The sequence below is a fragment of the Terrapene carolina genome, unplaced genomic scaffold, assembly GCF_002925995.2.
Source record: "Terrapene carolina triunguis isolate 2854851 unplaced genomic scaffold, T_m_triunguis-2.0 Scaffold374, whole genome shotgun sequence".
In the NCBI taxonomy this organism is placed as follows: domain Eukaryota; kingdom Metazoa; phylum Chordata; order Testudines; family Emydidae; genus Terrapene; species Terrapene triunguis.
The window spans coordinates 6,296,320-6,311,571 of record NW_020664725.1 but is presented as its reverse complement, the minus strand read 5'-3'; the positions used below and the strand labels follow the sequence as shown (position 1 = coordinate 6,311,571).

The 15,252-nt window shown below is 51.2% G+C and overlaps 1 protein-coding gene across 1 annotated transcript in view; it reads right to left on the bottom strand.

Annotated features, from left to right (window-relative positions):
- Positions 1–5,709: 5,709 nt before the first annotated feature.
- Positions 5,710–15,252, bottom strand: part of ST14 (suppression of tumorigenicity 14) — a 46,034-nt gene continuing 36,491 nt past the window's right edge. The window contains exons 13-19 of the mRNA XM_024209661.3: positions 14,128–14,235; positions 12,529–12,642; positions 11,991–12,113; positions 10,839–11,025; positions 9,359–9,633; positions 8,550–8,686; positions 5,710–7,566 (exon numbers count right to left, since the gene is read on the bottom strand). Of these exons, the coding sequence (XP_024065429.2) occupies positions 7,405–7,566; positions 8,550–8,686; positions 9,359–9,633; positions 10,839–11,025; positions 11,991–12,113; positions 12,529–12,642; positions 14,128–14,235 (1,106 nt within the window). The 3' untranslated portion in view covers positions 5,710–7,404. The remainder of the gene's footprint in view (positions 7,567–8,549; positions 8,687–9,358; positions 9,634–10,838; positions 11,026–11,990; positions 12,114–12,528; positions 12,643–14,127; positions 14,236–15,252) is intronic.

Here is a 15,252-nt window from a genome sequence, read left to right as displayed (position 1 = left end):
CTCCCCAAGGGCTCTTGGCCCCAGAGCTAGGTCCCCCAGTGTGGTGGCTGTTACTGGCTGCGAGCACGTGGGGTCAGCATTTAGGAGGAGCAGGGATGGGGCTGTGGAGAGCTGGGGCACAGCCCCCTCTTCCAGTCTCCTCCCCTCAAATTCTTCCAGGCTTAGATAAAAAGATAAGTCTTGGCTCTCGCAGTGATCTCTGGTAGCCACATTCGTCCCCAGTCTCCCCCTTTCCTCCAGCGCAGCCATCACTGGCTCTAGTCCTAGCAAGCTGTGTGCTTTGAACAGGTTACTAAGTGCCTGGTAGCAGAGACCACGGCCGTTTTCCCACTAGCTCCTGGAGGAGATGATTGTAGTCAATTACTGTGAGCTGTTCAGGGCTAATTAATGTAATCACTTCTGTGTGAAAGTTTTGTATCAATTCTTGTTATAAATGTAACAGATTAGGATAAAAACATGTCTGTTTGATTTTGGCTGTGACACCACCACTTTGTATGATCAGTTTCATAGTTGCTGCTATGTATGGCCTTTTGCCCACCACCACCAAAGCAAAAGAGATGGAATGGATCATAAGAGGCCAGAAAGTGGTAGGGGAGCTCAAAGGCAGATAGGGAACCTTGAACTACTTTAAATTCTTCGGAGTAGATTTCACTGTGTCTTAAGCACGGCACCTTGCCCTTCACAAGAGCTGATGGAAGAGTTCAGAAGCACAAATTAATAGGAGAATGGATTTTACACTGTGCCTGTATACTGTTTAAAAGAGGGGGCTTATCTGTAATCAGCTTATTCCAATGTTTCTAAAAGCTTACAAAAACGTAAATAAATGCTTCGGATACTAAAGGGCAGTGGCTCTAGTTTTTAGTGTGTGTAATCTCTCCTGCGTGTTTAAAACTACTCCAAATAGGTTCATGCTGGTGAAAGGTACCAGCCCTAGAAAGAAACATTGCTGTATCTGTCTGTTGCCTAAACAGAGAGCGGTGCAGCATTGGAAGCTCTAGGCAACCAGCATAACCTTGCTTGATCTTCCTTTTCTGCTAGGACTGAAAAAGTTCATTCTCCATGGTCATGCAGGGTGGGAATCCCCCCCATTTTAATACTACATTCTTTTTAAATGTCAGGCTATCAAAAAATAAACTCAAACTGATTTTTTCCCCCCTATTTGGACACACGGAATTTTTCTCACAAACACTTGTTTAGTCAAGCCATTTTCCAGTGGAATCTGTAATGTAAACCTTCCAACTCACTTTTTGTAGGCTAGCCAACAACCGTCAGCTGGTAGCCACTTTGCATCCCTTCCAGCATGGGCTGGACTTGAACCAGTCAGAGGCAAAAGGTTTACCATCTCACATGGTCACCCATTCTATTGCTGCCTGTACCTAGAGGTGATTGAATGCCAGTTAACACAATTCATCTTTAACCTACTGGGCAAGAAGACTCCCTAGTCAGTCGGTATCTTCCTCAATAGGGGACAGAGCCAGGCAGATGTTGATGACAATGGCTGGAAGTGATGCCACTGTGAAGATAAGAGGAAAGGCTCAGGTATCTCTTTCTAGAGTTCTTCTTTCCTCAAAGAAAGAAGATGCAATTCTTCCTCTCCCCACTCAGATTTCAGCCAGTGCATCTTGAGCCATGTTACTGCCTCATAGGGAGGGAGGGGGCTGCATGTTGAATATGTTTGAAACAGGAGGGGCCAAAGACTCCTCTTACTGAGATAAAGCCAGGGTACCCTTGGAGTAACTACTGGCGTAAGCACCAGAAGGATCAGGCCAAAAGCTGCTAGCTCCAATTTAGACACTACCTTATATCAAATCAATTCCAAGAGGCCGCTGGGGCTTCTCAGAAGTCACAGGAAACACAACGCCTCCAGTTTCCTCTAGGGCAGTGGTTCTCAAACTTTTTTTTACTGGTGACCCCTTTCAAATAGCAAGGCTCTGAGTGCGACCTCCCCTTATAAATTAAAAACACTTTATCTATTCAATACCATTATAAATGCTGGAGGCAAAACAGGGTTTGGGGTGGAGGCTGACAGCTCGCAGCCAAATAGCACAACGGGTCTTCTGTTTGTGGACCACGTTCTGCCCTTGCAGAGGGAACAGACTGGGTCTAATCGGCCTTTCCTGTCCCAACTACCACAGAGTTTTGAGCTATAATCTATCCTACATTGGCTGTGGGTTGCACTGCCACCTAATGGTCACAGTGCTTCATTACAGCAAAGCTTATGCATTGGGAAAAGTATTACAAGTGTGATTGCAGCCCTGAACCAGAATAGCCAGATAGCTGGAAAACTTTAAGGGCTGGTCTACATAGGGAAATTGGCCAGCATAGTTATTCCAGAATAAGGATTCTACTATTGCTATTCTGGAATAGCTCTCCATGTGGAACTTCTTACTCCAGAATAGCGACAGCACATTAAATTCACCCCCTACCTTGGAGTCACTTCCGCACACAGACAAGCCTGGAGACACTCCATCCTCCCTTCTCATGTGCATCACCTCCACAGAGCACACTGCTGACAAAGGAGGCATTCGTTTCTCCCCACGCTCAGTCCTGGCTGGCGAGCAAGGAAGTCCCCACAACTGAATACTGGGAAGGGCCCAGCAAGGAAACGGAGGGGGAGCAACATAAACACGTGCCCCCCACCCTGGGCCCAGAGAGCCCCAGAAACTGAACTGCAGGGTGAGTCCAGCTGAGGAAGAGTCGTTCAGCCTGACAGTAGGAGAGAGCGTGGTTTAGTGGATAGAGCATTGGCACCACTGTCAGGAAACCTGGGTTCTATTTCCACCTGTCTGTGCCCCATTTCCCACCCTCTGTCTCGTCTGTTTGGACTGGATGCTACCTGGGGCAGAGTGTCTCTTACTGGGTTTGTAGAGTGTTGAGCACAGTGGAGCCCTGACCTTGGCTGGGGCCTGTGGATGTTACTGGAATACCAATAATGCCCTCCACTGCCGTGTAGCGATCCAGCCGCCTCTTTCTTGGTCCTCCCTTTGGCGCAAGCCATACATATTCCAACCGGGAGGGAGCCTCCGGGGCCTAAGCCCCCTCGGTGGGTTCCATTTACCTGAGCTGAGAGTCTGACGAGCAGCCCCGTGGTCCCACCTGGGAGCGAGAATCCAGACAGGTCAAGTCCTGCAGGGAGGGAGGAGGCTGGAGTTAGGGTATAGGATAGGCCTGGTGCATGGGAAGCAAGTGGCACTGCCCTGACAACCGGCATCCAATTTGCTCCAGTCGCAATCAAGGCCCTTCTACGAGATCCTTTTTCTGCACCAGCCCAGTCCGTGCCCATGAGCAGGGGCCCGGAGTGCAGAATTCCGGGCATCCCCTTCAAACAGCCCGTTCACATCACCGAGCCTTCCCGCTGCATTCCTTATGCTGCCATCGGTGACCAAGCCAGGCCCAGGATCAGAGGTGTGCCTCAAGCAGGGATCTCACGCCACTGCCATGTAGACAGCTCCCAGGGAGCAGCGCGTACCAAGGTGGAGGACAAGCCGCTGGGTTGTTTCAATGCCTCATGATGGGCAGATTTGGGAAAGCGAAAACCCCACTCCCTGAGTGCATAAGTACAAATTGCCATCACGCTGCACTGCACGGAGAGCAGAGGCCGCCAGGGGCTGATACCAGATAGAGATTCGGAGGGTTACACACCCTGCTGTAGTTCAGCCGTCATCCGCTGCAGTCAGCTTCCTTCTGTAGCTCAGCCCAGGGGGCTGGCTGTTGGCATCCTCTGGAGCTCTCCGCAAGCCCCTCTCTCCAGCTGCGCCGCTCCCTACACCAAGCATCTATCTGACATATGTACCTGGCCCCCCTCCCCAGAGTATCCGAGCGCCGCATGATCGGTAACGGACTGACCCTCGCAGTCCGTTTTACAGATGGGAAACTGAGGCACAGAGCAATTAAGTGACTTGCCCAAGGTCACAGAGGAAATCTGTGGCAGAGCAGGAACTGTAACCCAGGTCTCCAGTTGGCTCCCTAACCACTGGACCATGCTTCCTCTCTACAGCCTTGTCACTGTTAGGTTACCAGATTTGGTCTGAAATTCTGCCACCCATTTCCTGCACAATCATAGAATATCAGGGTTGGAAGGGACCTCAGGAGGTCATCTAGTCCAATCCCCTGCTCAAAGCAGGACCAATCCCCAACTAAATCATCCCAGCCTGGGCTTTGTCAAACTGGGCATAAGAGGTTTTTAAGGATGGAGATTCCACCACCTCCCTAGTTAACCCATTCCAGTGCTTCACCACCCTTCTAGTGAAATAGTGTTTCCTAATATCCAACCTAGACCTCCCGCACTGCAACTTGGGTCAAGTCACCTTTCTGCGCCTCAGTTTCCCCAGCTGTGAAATAGGCACAACAATCCCTCCCTCACAGAGGACCTGGAGATCAGATCAGCGAGGTTTACGAAGCGCTCCAAGCCCTCTGGGTGCAGCAATAAAGAACGAAATGATCAGAGTAATACAAAAATACCCAGTTTAATACAGATTTTCTCCAAGCCTCTCCATTTCATTCAGAGCTTTACAAAAGTGACTTTACAACAAAGAAGTGCGGAAGGAGGTTAAACCGAGCAGGAAAGGCCTGCTTTCATCACTCCGACATATGTACAACACTACGGTAGGGAGCAATATATACAGAAGAAAACCGGATCAAAAATCAGCACATTTGAAATCATTTTGCAACATTCCTTTTAAAAATAGATTAAAAAGCCATCAAGCACCCCCCCCCCCCTTACCCCAGCCCGGCTTGTGTCAAGGATCAGGGGCAGGCAGAGACATTTCCTAAAACGGCAACACACTCTTTTAGGGCTGCGGCAAGCTGTTCATACGAGCAAATGGTTTTACACGCTTATCAGCTCCCCTCTGTCCTGGCAGATTGCTGCCTGATCCTGCAACGAGTCAGGTGCTAGCGATTCCAGGATCGGGGCCCAGCACTGGCCAGAAGAGGGAAGTACCAAAGATTCCTAGAGGGGCCATTCACAGGTACCTACAGGTCTCTACTCCCACCTTGTCCCCATAGCAGCACTAGCCAACCACAAAATAGCTTCTATTGTATCACCACTACACACACACACACACACACACACACACAGCATGGCTTGCAGTCATGTTCTCAATTAGCCAGAAGTCTCCTATTGGGGCTCCCAGTCCATGCCCTGCCTATGTAATGCCTTTGAGCAGGACGGAGCCTGGGTCTGACGCTGCAGCCATTATCACTCCCAATATTTCCACTGGTCCATAGAAGAGCTACAGGGTTGGCCCCGTGCTCAGGATCTCAACGCGCTGCCTGGGGGCCTACTTTGGGGTACCGTGAAGAGCAACCACTGTGTGACCCTTTGTCTCCCCGATCTCACATGGCACCTAAGGCTTCAGCCTCCTGCAAGGACTAAAGAACCAGCTAAAGGACTGAGGCGCTCACGTCCCACGGACGGGCTTGGGGTTTCACAGACAGCGAACGAGGTCACACTGACAGCGAACGAGGTCACACTTCACTTCTTACAGTTAAGGCACATTGTGGCAATGCCAATCTGACCCGTAAACAGGTCAGTAGATAGATAATGCGTATACGCGCACATACACACACACACACACGCTCTCCAGTGGATACATTTAAACCATTCTTGTGAAAAACAGGCAGATGGGGAGTTGGGGGTGGCAAAGTTCAGCCCGCAACTCAGTAGCGACTGGCTCATCTGGAATTCTGCAGTGTGACCCCCCCGATGCCCCTCAACAGTGGCTACAGTGCATTTCCTTGTGGGTCTGCGTGACGAACCTCGCCGAGGGACTACAAGACCCAGAAGGCAGTGCCCTGCGTGGATCTGAGCAGCCTGCGGAGATTGGTGGGCCCCAAACCTCTGTGTTTAAATTTAGGCATGACCCCCCTCAAACGGAGATGCAGGCTCTGTAGAACCATCCTCCCATGTGCTAGATCCCTTAGTGCACAGGGTACACAAGCCTAGCGCTCAGCAAGCAGGGTCAGCTGCTGGCACGCAGTAACAGCCCAGTGAGAACAGCCGGACTGACTGAACAGCAGCTAACCCCAGCACAGACAGCGCCCAGGCTAGGCTGAGATGACTCTGCCTTGTGCCATAGCTGTCTTGCACCCGGCGGATTTCCCAGTCATCTCCTCCCTGACTCCGTTCTCAGAATCCAAGCAGGGCGTCGCCAACCACCTCCCCTTTGCTCCAAAACAAGCCGATAAAAACCACTCTTGCGAGGAAAGATTCATTTAAAAGGTCACAATCACCTCCATCACTCCCCTGCAGGGGGCAGCAGTGAGCCTTCCCTGCCATGCAGAGCCTGGCGTTCCTTGCACTGACATCATAAATGGATCTAAGCGCAGGACGAGCTGTCCCATAACCACCCCCAGGCCGGAGGCAGAGCACAGCAGCTCAGGGCGGGAGAAGGGAGCGGGTCCAACAGAGCCTGGTTTTCCATCATTGACAGATCAGGGGAGATTTTAACCTCTCGCTATTAAACCTCTCGTTTAAAAGTGTTTTACTGGAGTCACCGAGAGCAGTTTTTTTGGGGGGGGGTCATTCGATGGTAGGCAACCGATACAAACCGCTAACCTTCCCCGTGCAGCATTATCGGGGGGAACTGGAGCTCCGAAAACAACCAAAAACACGGTTAAAAAAACAAGTATCTAAAAGTCCATCTGAACTGGATCGAGGTGGCTGCTAGGACCAGAGAGGGGGGTTGAATGGGCAGCCCCAGCAGTTCCTGGGAGGGTTAGTGGGGGCTCAGGCTGCATATCCCTCCCACGCCGTCTAAGCGGGTGTCTGGACACAACAGGCCGGAAGGAGCAGGTGGAAGATTGGAACACACGGAATTTCCCGGGTGGGAGACAAAGGATTCATCCAAAAAACCAGCTCTGCCATCACCTGCCAGACACTGGGCAGTTCTGGTGAAACACACACACAATTACACAGCCCCGCTTCAAATACGGAGAAGCGTGTCCTTGGTGCAGCCCAGTCCCTTTGGACTAGGATGAGCAGGGGTTTCTCCCCACTCCCTCCAGAACGTCCGCCCATCACAGTTCGTGCTGAGGTGAGATGGGAGGAGAGGTGGGATTCCTACGCTCTCCCGTTGGAGGTTCCTGCTCACCAGAGGTAGAGGTTAAGTTCACATTAGGGGCAGCTCCCTGAAGGAGGAGGGGAGGGAATACGGGGAAGGATCCGAGCTGCCCACTCCTCCCCCCCATGCCTTCGAACGGGGCAGGCGTCCCGCTGGTCCAGTCCCAGGGGGGCGGGGAGGAAACCATACACACACACACACACACACACACACACGATTCCCTTCACATCAGCTGGGAGTGTCTTCAACCACCGGCTTGAAAGAGACCCAGAGCCGAACGTGAGAGGCGCCGCCCGCCCTGCGTGTCCATCTGGATCGAGAGCCCCTCGCTGGAGCCCTCCTAGATCCTCGTGTGCTTCTTGATCCAGTCCCGCAGCTTGGAGACCCGAGTGTAGACTCCTGGCTTGTTCCGCTGGGCGCAGCCGTCTCCCCAGCTGACCACGCCGGCCAGAAACAGCCTGTTGTTGTTCTCCACGCTAACCAACGGCCCGCCCGAGTCCCCCTGCATGGAAACGGAACCGCAGGTTAAAACAGGCTAATCCCCTCCCACCTCGGGCTCTTCCTCCATTTTGAGCACAGAAACGAGCCCCTGCCCACATAGTTATTAACCAAATGAAGGAATTCGTAAGGGACGTGAAATGTTTCTAGAAGTTACGTCCACTGGTCATTTCCACGCGACTGTGTTTAGAGGTAGGGTAGGAAGTAGGAGGGTGATCGACCATCACTGTAAGTTGATGAAGTTTTCACATGGGAATTTCCTAGGTGGTTTGTTTTTTCATCTAAAAAGACCTTGCAGGAGGTAAGAGTCTCTGAAGCGCCTTGATGTTTGCATTAACTTTCTCTTTCAGTTTCTCCCCTCCCTTTGGGACCTTGGTGGTACTTGGGGAACGGGAGTCCCGTCTTCCAGCGAATTTCACGCTGGTGAATAGAACCGTCTTGGCAACCTGTTATGCAGGCAGCAACACTAAGCGCCCTCTCGGCCCTCATCTTGACCCTTGGCTGAGGCAGGAGAGTTCTGCCTCAGGGCTCATTGAGTCCTTGGCCTCTCCTCAGGAGACCACCAGCAATGCGGGTGGAGACTGGGGCTCCGGGCAGGTAGGCCAGAGGAGTCAGGCAAACAGCTATCAGATAGCAACAGCTTCCCAGCACTAGCGAGCCAGGGCCGGATGAAAACTGACAAGCAAATGGAGGTGACCCATGCTTTGAAAATCTGGATCCAGAGCCAAATAACGCCTCCCGCACACCCCTCCCCTCCAAAGAACTGGGTGTTAAAGAAAAACCATCAGTGATTCCCATTGATTAACACTAAGGAAATAAAACCTCCCCTAGGGGAGAGACAGCCTCAGTATCCAGAATGCACCAGGGCTGATGGAGATACAAAGTAAGCCACCGTGTTGGACCCAACTTGCTAAGAAAGGGCTACCCCCGCTTCCTGGGGTTTCAACACAATCTGGTCAAATCCCTTCCAAACCCAGAGGCCCCTACCTGGCAGGCATCGATACCCCCCGTCAGGAACCCCACACACATCATACGCGATGTTATCTGGTTGGTCAGCAGTGTGTTGCAAATGGTCTGGTTAATCACCCGAATCGACGCCTTCTGCAGGATGGTGGCACCAACACCTACAAGGACCAGAGATAGGAGTCCCCTCCATGCATAGAGTCTGGGGTGGAGAGCACATGTCCCAACTCCTAATCCTCAGCGCCCTGAGGGTTATGAGCAGACAAGTGCTCTCCTCACCAACATGCTCCCTTCTCTCTTCACAGCCTCCCCCAAAGCAAGCCCCTCCCCCAACCCCCCAGTCCCAAACTCCAGCCATCAGAACCCAGCTGCGCCCCAGAGACACCTCCCTTCCTGTCGGATTCAATCCCACCACTGACCGCCAGCCGCACCCTGACCTCTCCCCCACCCACTGCATCCCAGGCTCCTGACGGGAGCCCACTTTCTCCCAGCAAGAGGATCCAAAACCAGCTACAAGGGCTGGGGGCACCGTGTGTGGCACAGGCTGAGGGGAAAGTCTGGCAGCAGACTCTGGACTCACTCCAGACAGTCCCAAAACACCCCCTCTCTCAGCTGCTGGAAACACGCCTTCATTCTCAGCACAAGGCCCCCACAATGGTGGCCTATGGATTAAATGAGTTTCCAATGAGGCGAGGATCTACCAAGACTTTGTAGGCTCTCCCCCTCCCCACTCGGGCTACGCATTGATCAGCCAAGTGGCATCCAGTGCACCCAGAACAAATACAGGCATCCAGTCCCACCTCCCTCACCCCTTCCCAGGTGACCCCCCTCACCTCCTTCCGAGGTGGCCCCCCATCCGGTCACCCAGATTTCCTTGCCAGAAGGGAAGTCATGGGTGGCATCGGGCAGGCAGATGGGCTGGACAGAGGTGGTGAAGGTGACAGGACTCTGCAGCTCCAGCACAGCGATGTCGTAGTCGTAGGTGAAGTCGTTGAATTGGGGGTTGGAGATGATGCTCTTGATGCTCCGCTCTTGCACCATCTCGTTATTCCGGTCGCTCTGGTCGTGAAGCCCTAGAAAGGCCGTCCACAGCTTGGGGTCCGAGTACCTGCACAGAGACATGCCACAGGGTGACGCGGGGTGAAACTGGAGATGGCTCTAGGACAGGGTTTGGACTGGGAAAAAGTTTTCCAGCAAAAAAAAAAAAAAAATTAAAAAAAAAAAAAAAAAATTTAAACAGAAAATTGGGTTTTCAACTAACCGCGTTTCCATAAAATAGCATTTGTTTTCCACGGAAACGTCTGGTTTCTGGTCAAACAAACAAGTGCCTGAAAACTGAATTAGGACTCTTTGGGCTATACTGTCACGAAGCCTCATGGGAGCAGTAGTTCAGGTACCTCTGCCCCCATTCTCCTCTATGGTTTGGGCTCCACAGACAGACTACATCTCCCATGATGCAACGGCCTGCCCCCATTATCAGGGGTGCAGAATGAGAGATGTAGCCTGACCAGATAACCCGGCCTAGAAGGAACAGGAGCATAAGGCAGCCAATCTACAACTCCCATGAGGTACCCATTTTGATTTTTTCATTTCGCCATGGGGGGAAAGAGTGCCCATTTTCTGACCAGCCCCATAGGGCTCCCAGGAGTCCCTCAGAGCTCCGTTGTGGCTGCCGGGCTATTTGGTGGAACATGGAGCTTCCCTGCAAAGCTCCCTACCAGAATACACAGTTTAAACAGCTGTGACCAGCGAGATGATGATAAACTCACACCCTTCCATTTCTCTAAGCATGGCAGGGTCCCCCAGCAGTCCAATGGCTGAGCCACCGCTTGCTAAGAACTACCAGCCACAACAGGATGCGGGAGGGGAGTCGAGGATCCCACCTAACGAGCATGACCAGTGGCAGCGCACTCATCATCCCCATCAATCTGGAGGGCAGTCGATAGAGGCTGCCGTCTGATAATGATGGGGTTGGAGCCATTACTTGGAGCAGGCCCAGTACAGGATTCAAAGCGTCCACTGAATTGTTGGGAGGAAAAGAAGCATCCCCTATGCATCAGAGTAAACTCCCCTTTAGAGAGAACATTCTCGGTTATTCCCTTACGGGCAGGGGGAAGCGTATGCATGTGTTAGTTATGCCTTCCTCTGAAGCAGCTGGTACTGGCCTCCATTGGTGGAAGGATACTAGGCCAAAGAGCCCATTGGTCTGATCTGCTATAGCAATTCCTACCCTCCACACGCGTGTCTGACATGGCACCGAGTCTGCCCAACCCTAGAGAGCAGCAGAGACCCAATCCCACCGCACCCACCAACCTGATCTGCCCCTCTTCTTGGAAACAGTGTGCTGCTGACACCAGCCACTTGTCCGATATCAGCGAGGCCCCACAGATGTGCCCCTGGCCTTTCACGTGCAGGCTGACCTGCCACGGCCACTCGCCCACTTCTGAGTTCTGCCCGCCGACGATCCGGGTCTTCTTGCTGTAAGAGCGGATCCCACAGTCTGAGATGGGAGAGTGAGAGAAAGACCGGAGAAAAGAGACCACTCCTGTTAGTTACCTGCTCTCAATCTCGTCAGACCCCTGCTCTATCCTTGGGGAATCTATTTAATGGTGCTGATGCCGCCAATCGCTTTGGCAACTGATCATTAGAGTTATCACTGCAGTGGGAATAGAGTTTGCGAACTGTAGTGGCAGAGTCAGCAGTGTGTGAATAAAAGCATTTGTGTAGGTCCTACATAAACTTTTTAATTTAAAAACAAAGATCAAACCATCACCTCAACTTCTTGATGACAGTCTGCCTATTCCCTAGCAAAACAAATCAATTCCAAAAGGCACAATACAGGGAAACCCCGTGATAACGCGAGTTCGGCTATAATGCGATCATAAGGTGGCTCCCGCCGCCCCAAGCACAACAAAAAAAAAACAAAAAACAAAAACAAAACAAAAAAACACTGGCCAGAGCGCCGCTGAAGCACAAAAAAAAGAAAAAGCGGCCGGAGCGCCGCTGAAGCATGCACACACACACACACACACACACACACACACAAAAATGCGGCCAGAGCGCCGCCGAAGAAAAACAAAAAAAGGAATGTGCCTTCCCAACTGCCTCTTCCCCTCTACCCCCGCTTCTCCTTTTGGCGGGAAGAGCCATTCTCCTCCCCAGCTGCTCCTCGCTCCTCCTCTGCCCCTTGCACCTCTCCCCTACTCTCTGCCCAAGAGAAATTGACCAGCTTGAAACTGACCGGCTTGAAATGGTAAAATTTTGGTAACCCCGCTATACCGCGACCCCGCATTTATCGCAATCGAATCATCGCGTTATAGCGGGGTTTCACTGTACGTCCATATCCCCACCCCTCTCCAACCTCCCTTTCCAACTCCATAAAATAATTAGCAGTTCTCAGAATCTAAACCCTGACTTAGGGGAGTGCCAGCCACCACACCAGCACCGAGAAGGGGCATCACCCACCACAGTTCTCCTCGTCCGAGTTATCAGCACAGTCCTTCTTCCCATCGCACTCCGGGTTGGTCTTGCTCACGCACCCGCTGCTGCGGCACTTGTAGGTGTAATCCGTGCAGGAGATGGACTCCACTGCAGGCAGGCCAAAGGGAGAAGCGTTAGCCCCAGATGGCACCATGCTGGGGAACCCCCCAGGCACTAGTTCCTGGAAAGGACGCTGAGGCCAGGAGGAATGTTGTCTGGGACTGCCTTTTAGGCTCCTTCCCAGGAGAAGGGCGTGGGGACGATATGAGCCTCTCGGCGTTTCAGCTACATGGTTTTGCTGGTATATGCGACACCAGTGACATGCAGCTCCCACGGGAATCCCACCCGTGTCCCTGTGTCGTGGCTTTGAGATCCCCCTCTTGGCACGCTGTCGTGGTTCCACAGATTTCCCGCAAACGGAAGCCCTGTTCGTGGCCCCTTGCTGGGGGCCTGCAGGAGGCTCACGCGGGTCTTGCTAATAAGCGTGCCCATTTCAAGACTCTCCTCCCCAGCCCGTCCTCACCTTTGCTGCAGGTGCCCTCGTCGCTCCCGTCCCCGCAGTCGTCCTTGCCATCACATTTCTGGTTTTCAGGGATGCATTTCCCGTTGCGGCACTTGAAGTTCTTATCTGGGCATTCTGGGAGAAAGAGGAAGCAGCCACTGCTCAGAAAGAGCAAAAAGGGCACAAAGTGCCAAAGATCCAGCTTTAAGCGACCCGCCTGATGGAGGAGACAGGACCAGGCTTTCAGGGATATAAAGGAGCTTCCTTACTGAGGCTGCAGGACGCAGACAGACCCTGTGGTTCTCTAGCTTAGACTAACACCTCTTACCTTTAACCCAACTTTCATGTTCTGTTTCCCCTCTGTTTCTTTCTCCATCTCCTCCTACGAATCTGCTCTTTTCTTTCTCCCCTTTCCCACAAAACATTGATGTTATCCCAGGCTTGGCAGAATTCCCATTTTTATTGATTTGTCATTCCGATGTTTATTTTTAAGCTTTTTTTTTTTTTTTTTGTGTTTTTAAGTTAATTTTTAACAGTCTTCAAAATTTCTTTTTTTATCTTTCCCCCCCCCCAAAAATTTTTATTGATTTAAATTTTGAGGGGCTGGAAACTGGGGCTGGAGTCAGGCAATAGTTATTGAACGCCAGACTTTGAGATTCAGAAAGTTACAGCTTTATAAAAGAACACAAATTGTCAACACCCCCTGTCCAATTATGCAAAGTAAAATGTCCTGGAATCAAAACTCGAATACGTTCCCAAGCAGCATTTTTCTTACTTTGCCTCTCTGTCAGTTTTGATCGTCAATCGATGGAAATAGTTGTTCCTCAGTTTTGATTGTACGATGAAATTGACATTTACAAAAATCCAACCCTTCCAAGCCTACTTATTCCTTACACAGCCCCTTATAATACCGCTTTGTCCCAAATAGCCTGAATTTGGCAACTTTCCAGGTGCTCTGCAAAAGACACCTCCTTTGAAAGGGTCTGGTTGAGGTGCATTTCCTAGATCACGCAGAAGGTTAGTAGCTGGCTGGCAGCAGAGTTCCTGCAGCACTGATTTTAATACGGTTGGCATTTAATTTAATTGCATTTATTGTATGGATGAATTATGTTAGGGCACCCAGAACGTGGGATAGGAAACTTTTTTTTTTAATCTAAATAAGTTATTATAAAACTCTTGCTTTTCTGTGGGAAAGTGCAAATATTAATCTAGCTCCAGTCAATTACTCTAATTTTATATTTATTTATTTTTTGCAGGCAAAGCTGATCCTCCCTCTCTCTGTTAAAACCAGTTCAAACTAAACACAGAGTCACCCCAATTGCAGCTAGTCAGATCTAACTCTCACCTCACCAGCTCTAACACTCTTCCCACCAGTGTTTTTCACACATTGTCAGGTCTCAGTCCCTCCTGTTCTCTGTCTGCGGCACACATTAGTTTATTCTCCTGAGGGCTGTAATACATTGGTCTAATTGTGGTTGTTGACTAGGTGGGTGGGGGTGTTAGTGGCCTGGACTATACAGGAGGTCAGCCCAGATGTTCTGGAGGTCTCTTCTGGCCTTCAACACCGTGACTTAACGGCCTGGTCTCAGCGTGGGGCGAAGCAACGGGCGAGTCACTTACTGCATTGCAGCTCATCACTGTTGTCCCCACAATCATTCACACCGTCGCAGAGCCAGAAGCGTGGCTTGCACCAGCCGTTATCACACCTGAACTGCTCCTTGGTGCAATCTGGGGAAGGAAGGGGAGACGTTAGATCAGGGGTCAGCAACCTTTCAGAAGTGGTGTGCCAAGTCTTCATTTATTCACTATAATTTAAGGTTTCGTGTGCCAGTAATACAATGTAATGTTTTTAGAAGGTCTCTTTCCATAAGTCTATAATACATAACTAAACTATTGTTGTATGTAAAGTAAATAAGGTTTTTAAAATGTTTAAGAAGCTTCATTTAAAATTCAATTAAAATGCAGAGCCCCCTGAACGGGTGGCCAGGACCGGGACAGTGTGAGCGCCACTGAAAAATCAGCTTGCGTGCCGCCTTCGGCACGCGTGCCATAGGTTGCCTACCCCTGCGTTAGATGATGCACCGATGCCATCGCTCACCGGTACAATACACAACTACAGGCTGGTGATGGGTTTCAGACAGTGACATTTCAGCAGGTCTCTCTCCATTGGAGACATGCCCAGAATACACTTTGGACATGGCCCTGGGCGGTGCATCTCCACCCGCGGGAGCTGAATGTGCTTAGCAGTCTCCCAGGCTGGGCCCCTTCCTGAGAAACAGAAGAGCCAGAACGACTGACTGTACAGGGAGAGCCTGCAGCTCCCATAACTTGGGGACACCAAGGAGGATCTTCAAAGCCACAAAGAACCTTTCAATTGCACCCTTAAGGAGGAGAAACAGGAGCCAGTCTAACATCAAATGGGGACAGATGTTTAGTCCCTCAGACCAAGACTGGCTCAACATCTGGGGCTGAGCATTTGGATGAGATGGAACCTTCTGCAACAACTGGCCATTCCAGCTTGCCAGTCATTGGCCAGTTCGGCACTTGGCATCTGCCTCACATACATGGTGCCAGATACCATAGGGGATCGGTGCCCTGCAAATGCCCGAGAGACTGGCAACACGCACAGACATATTTTGGTAGCCAGTTTGCAACATCTTCATCTGAGCGGGTTACGACAAACCTGGCTGAGTGGCACCCTGGCAGCAGCTTTTTCCATGCAGTTTGGGCATCCTCACCAGCCAT